This window comes from Propithecus coquereli, unplaced genomic scaffold, assembly GCF_000956105.1.
Source record: "Propithecus coquereli isolate 6110/MARCELLA unplaced genomic scaffold, Pcoq_1.0 Scaffold483, whole genome shotgun sequence".
NCBI classification, from domain to species: Eukaryota; Metazoa; Chordata; class Mammalia; order Primates; family Indriidae; genus Propithecus; species Propithecus coquereli.
In genome coordinates, this window is record NW_012150652.1 from 1,922,881 (window position 1) to 1,928,481 (window position 5,601).

Sequence of the window (5,601 nt, forward strand, 5' to 3'; positions counted from 1 at the left end):
AAAAATTAGCCAGGCGTGGTGGCGCCTGTAGTCCTAGCCTCTAGGAAGGCTGAGGCAAGAGGATTGCTTGAGCCCAGGAGTCTGTTGCAGTGAGCTATGACGACACCACTGCACTCTACCTGGGGCTATGGAGTAAGACTGTCTCAAAAAGTGTAATATAGGGAAAGAAGAAAAATGCTTTGGAAAATTAAAAAACAAATTATAAACAAATACTATGGTTTTCAAAGCAATAGAACACCATTGCTTCCAAATAAATGCTCTTCCATTACATTCTGGAAAAACTGTTGTTGGAATCTTTCTAGATAAAAACTCACTCTTATAATTATGGAAATTTTGATGCTAACTGACGCTGACCAATAATAAACATTTAATAATTTTAGTTTGAGTCTTTACATACACATCTTATAAAAAGACATTATCCGCAACACTTTAACACACATCTACATTTTTTGCTACTGCACAAATACATGTCATTTTCCTTGGAAATTAACAATATATTAATTTCATAACTTCTGTGTATAAAACAACGTGAATGCTGCAATAAGGCCAAAGGTTACTACCTTGTCCCAGTCACTCGTTTATAGTTGTCTTTGGAATGGACTGCTAAAATACTGACTCCCGAGCCAATATTCACTACCAGCAGCGGATAGGGATCGTCTAGGTTAAAAGGCATCTTTTGGCATTGCTCAGGTTCTGAGGCATTAGCAAAATAATAGCACTCTGCTTGTCCATTGAAACTGACAGAATCTATATACAGCAAGCCCTTTACAAGGCAGTCAAGTTCATCCAGTTTGTGCAGGTGGAGGTTTCCAATCTGTTAAAAAAAAAAATTTAAGTTAAGGAAAAAGGACAGCATTCAAAATACTTGATTCAACTGTACTATATAATTTTCATGTAAGTTACAAAATTTAAAAATCATCTACAATCCCCACATTTTTACTTGTTTTGTTTCATAACAAAATCTCTTAGGGATTTCATTTAGTTCACTGGATCTCAGGGAGGGTGCTATCAGCCCTAGGGACATTTGGCTTTCAAACAACAGGGTGGAGGGAAGGATCAAAATGATATTTAGTGGGCAGGGACTTGAGATGCCAGACCTCTGTAATGGGTGAGACGGTTCCGCCAAACAGACAATTAACCCATTTCTGCATTACCTTTGAGTGTTGTGTCAGACATTTTTGTAGCAGCAGTGGGAAAATTTGTTTATAATTATCTGAGCCTATCTAAGAACAAAGTATCTTATCTATTTCTGTGTATAAACACAAAGTACTCTTCACATGCTTTTAATATATACTAAATTTGCTAGGAATTCAACCACCATAAAACCCAGGGGAATACTGTGCTTTCTACCGTTTAGAATTTTACCAAGTATTCTGTGGCACAAGCAGCAATGCCACTAGCGGTATCTGATTTTCCAATACAATATACCATCTATCAATCTGGCATTTGTAGCTTTGGTACTCAGGAAACTATGTATAGGTGCAAACATCTATTTCATTGTATCTTCTCAGTATGGGCATACCAGTAAATCAACCTACTGGTATGTAAACACCTTAATATCCTGCCTTTACATTATATTTTGCTTGTTCAAAATTATTAAATTCTTTTCAGGTTAGTAAAGGGTGAATTATAAAATATTTCTTATAGAAGATCTCAGTTTAGATATCACCTCCTCTAGGAAGCTCTTCAATTCTGAGTTGTCAGGTACCACTCTGTGTTCGTATGGCACCTTTTTTTCATTGGAATAGTATTCATTATAAATCCACCGTACTTTTACTTATAATTTACTTATCTGTGTGATCCAGAATATCACACACTCTTTGAGAGCTAAGTCTGTGTCTTAATCCCAGCTGTGTTCTTCCAGTGTTTAGCACAATACCTGACATATGCTAGATGCTCAAATATTTGCCTAATGAATGACTACCAACAAAAAAATTTACAGAACTTTGTCATTAGAAAAGTTACATATTTTAAAAAATTAGAAGCATATTTGGATACCAGTATCTTCAATGGCCAGGTGAAAGCTGGCTTCCAGGCAAGAAAACTGGCAGTCACATATCCAAACTGGTCTCAAATTCATGAAATTTATGTTCAAATTACTCAAATTAAATACAAAGCAGCAGTATCCATCAAAACAAATAACATTCAAATAAAAATTGTATCTTTAAACTACCCCAAATTATAAAGGGCTCACTTATGTGAACCATGTGATTACTTATATTCTATTAACAGAATTTTCTTAAATGACTTTCAGAATATAAACCTCTATATTTTCAAGGAAAACAAATTTTAGTAGCCTCAAATACCAATTTTGAATCTTTATTCTAATGGGAAAGACCAGAAGTTTGGCAAACCCCTAACAGCACATAATTGAAACCAATACTCACAGTCCTCTTTCCATATTCAAATCACCCCTTTTGAGACAGGAACATGGTAGGGTTGATGGCTTAAAACCAGAAAAAAAGGGATAACAGGGATTTTTCATTCAAGTATCTAGTAACCAAACGACACTGGCTTCCAAATTTGGAGTCTGGGAAGGAGATAGCCTTGGAAAAAATGACCATATAAATAATATTCAACTGGGCCTGGTGGCACATGCCTGTCGTCAAGGCTTCTTGGAAGGCTAAGGTGGGAGGATCACTATCAAAGAGTTGGAATACAGCCTGGGCAGCATAGTCAGACCTCATCTATCTCTCCATCCCCCCCTTCTCTCTCTCAATCTAATAAATAAATAAATAAAACGATGCAAACACAGGACAATACCAGGGAAAATAACTCAAAGTCAATTCATATCTGGCTTTATACACTGCTAAATTCACTGAAATCTCCCTTTTAGGCCACGTGTGGGGCTCATGCCTGTAATCCTAGCACTCTGGGAGGCCCAGATGGGAAGATTGCTTAAGTCAAGAGAGCAGACTGAGCAGGAAGGAGATCTCTGTCTCTACTAAAAATAGAAAGAAATTAGCCTGGGTGTGGTGGTGATACGTGTCCGTAGTCCCAGCTACTCAGGAGGCTGATGTGAGAGCATCGCTTGAGCCCAGGAGTTTGAGGTTGCTGTGAGCTAGGCTGACACCACGGCACTCTAGCCCAGGCAAGAGAGTGACACTCTGTCTCAAAAAAAAAAAAAAAAGACATCCCCCTTTTATTGTAGTTTTGTAGCACAGTCCTAAACTTAGCAGGTTTTATCAAATATTATACACAACAACATGCCCAAATCTGGGTAATTTTTAGTCATCCCATAAAGATGTTTAAAATACCCCAAATGAACACTTCCTCTGCATTTGCAGAGGCAACCTAACAACATGCTAGATGGAAACCTATCTTCATATTTAAAAACTTGAACAGAATGGCTGTCAATTTTTGGTTTCGAGTAATAGATACCTACTGTGCGAAAATCTTTTTCAAACTTGTAAGCACCACCTCCTGTAGCACATAGCACCGTTTGTAATGTTGAGAAGTTTTTATCTCTTCCCATTTGGATAAAAGTAGGTAGGTCCTGGGTTGGAAATCTGATAAAGTGCAAGTTCCCTCTTCGGCCAAAAAGCGTTAAATCCTTAAGTTCAAGGTGTACATCCCGAATGCCAGTCGATCCATATGCTACATTAGAAGTCAAATATTTCCGAATACTTTTTAAGCTCTCAACTTCTTCTTGTTCTTCCTCTGCTGTGATATCAATAGGCTCAAAATATGAGAGCTTTACTAGAGTTCCCCCAATGTCCATGCCAAACCATGGGAAAGCTGTGAATTAAAAACATTTATTGATTTTAGAAATGCAAATTAGGAACTAGCCATAAATTAGCCATAAATTTCATTTACCCTAAATAATGCATTCGTCAATAATACTTATTGGGCAAGACACATCTATGTGCAACTCACCTTTGCCCCTTCAAAATTTTATTTGTGTATTTTCTAAAAATGTGTAAGATAGGATGCTTAGAGATGGCCCAGGCCCTTTTAATTCCTCTGGTAGGCACTCCTTTTCATTTATTAGATGCTTATCATGTGCCCCAGGGAATGGGAAACATTTGGACGAACTTTGCTTCAATAAATAGGTCATCACCTAAGGCTTGAAAATCTCTGTTTCTATAAAGATTTAAATATAATAAAATTGGCCTATAATCACTTCAAGTAACCTAAGGGAAAAATTCCTCATTAAAAAGAAATCTTTTTCTTTGTTCATTAAGTATATTAAAGTTTCTTTAGTATATCTGGCTAATAAAATTAACTGTTAATAATGCTGAAAGTAAGTCTACTCAGAGACAAGCATATTCTAGCAGGCAGCGTCTTCTGGGTTTGAAACTTGGTGGTTCTCTCACTAAACTGGGCTATATGACTTTGGAAAAGCCATTAACTTCTCTGGATCTTAGTTTCCCCAATTCCCTTCAATACTTACTGAGTACCTTCTCTACACCAAGGAATAGGAATGTACGTGAAGATGATAAAATTATTGCCCTGAAGGAGCTCAATCTAGTAGGGAAATTTAAATACGTAAGAATGAGATAGGCAAAATAAAATTATATACAAAGTATAGGTTAACAGAAAGAATGCTAAGACCCTATGCCCGTGTTAGACCATAGGGAATACTAAAAACAAAAATACCCTACACAAAGGCAAAGAGGCATAAGTCAATATAGTTGGGAACTAAGAAAAACAGTAAGACTGAGTAAATCGAGGGCCTTGCACACTAGGATAAGAGATTAGGCCTGAAGTGGTTAGGCAGTGGGGGCACTACTGATATTCTCAGCAGGAAAGTGGCACAGTCTACTGCAAATTAGAAAGCTTACTCAGTGGCAGTGTGCAGAATGCACAAGAGCTGCTTAAGATGTGTCTGTAAAGTAAGGCTAAGGTACCCTAAATCTAGTAGAAGACCAAAATCACCTAGGTATCATTTAAAAAACACAGATTTCTGTATTTTTAAAATATAGGAAATTCCTATATTGTCCAGTACCTCACCTCAGAGATACTGGACAATAATCTTTAAGAGTAAGATTTGGGACTCTATTAAAAATTATATACTGTACAGATCCAGAAGATTCTACCATAGCCAGATCTAAATGGAATTTGAGAAATCACTGGTTTTGGCCACTTGATTCCTTTGTGTTATGACACTCAATTCTACAATACAATGTGATTTCCTTACATTTATTGGCCATAATCTTTACATAGTTATAAGGTAGTGTTTTACCATTGTCCCCACGGCTGGGGGGAAAAAATCAGTATGGTAACAATATAAATTACAAAATTCTAATTTTTTGAATTAAAGTTCAACTAATTCAATTTCCATAGAACTATAGCTAATATTTACTGAGAGCTCACTATTTGCCAGAAATATGTTAATCACATCTGCCAGAAATATGGCAATCATGTATTGGCTCATTTTATCCTTAATATTCCTATAGTAGGGGTTTTTCTATTGTGTGCAGCAGTTCACAAGGAGTAAATGAGGCAGAGAGATTAGAAGTTTGCCTAAGGTCAAAATGTCATTAAGTGACAGGGACAGGATTCCATTCCAGAAAGTCTAGGCCGGGCACGGTGGCTCATGCCTGTAATCCTAGCACTCTGGGAGGCCGAGGCGGGAGGATTGCTTGAGCTCAGGAGTTC

At 37.0% G+C, this 5,601-nt stretch overlaps 1 protein-coding gene across 1 annotated transcript in view; it reads right to left on the reverse strand.

Moving 5' to 3' along the window:
* The window catches only part of PANK3 (pantothenate kinase 3), a 24,760-nt gene that overhangs the window by 8,831 nt on the left and 10,328 nt on the right, over nucleotides 1-5,601 (reverse strand). The window contains exons 2-3 of the mRNA XM_012655761.1: nucleotides 3,386-3,738; nucleotides 561-814 (exon numbers count right to left, since the gene is read on the reverse strand). Of these exons, the coding sequence (XP_012511215.1) occupies nucleotides 561-814; nucleotides 3,386-3,738 (607 nt within the window). The remainder of the gene's footprint in view (nucleotides 1-560; nucleotides 815-3,385; nucleotides 3,739-5,601) is intronic.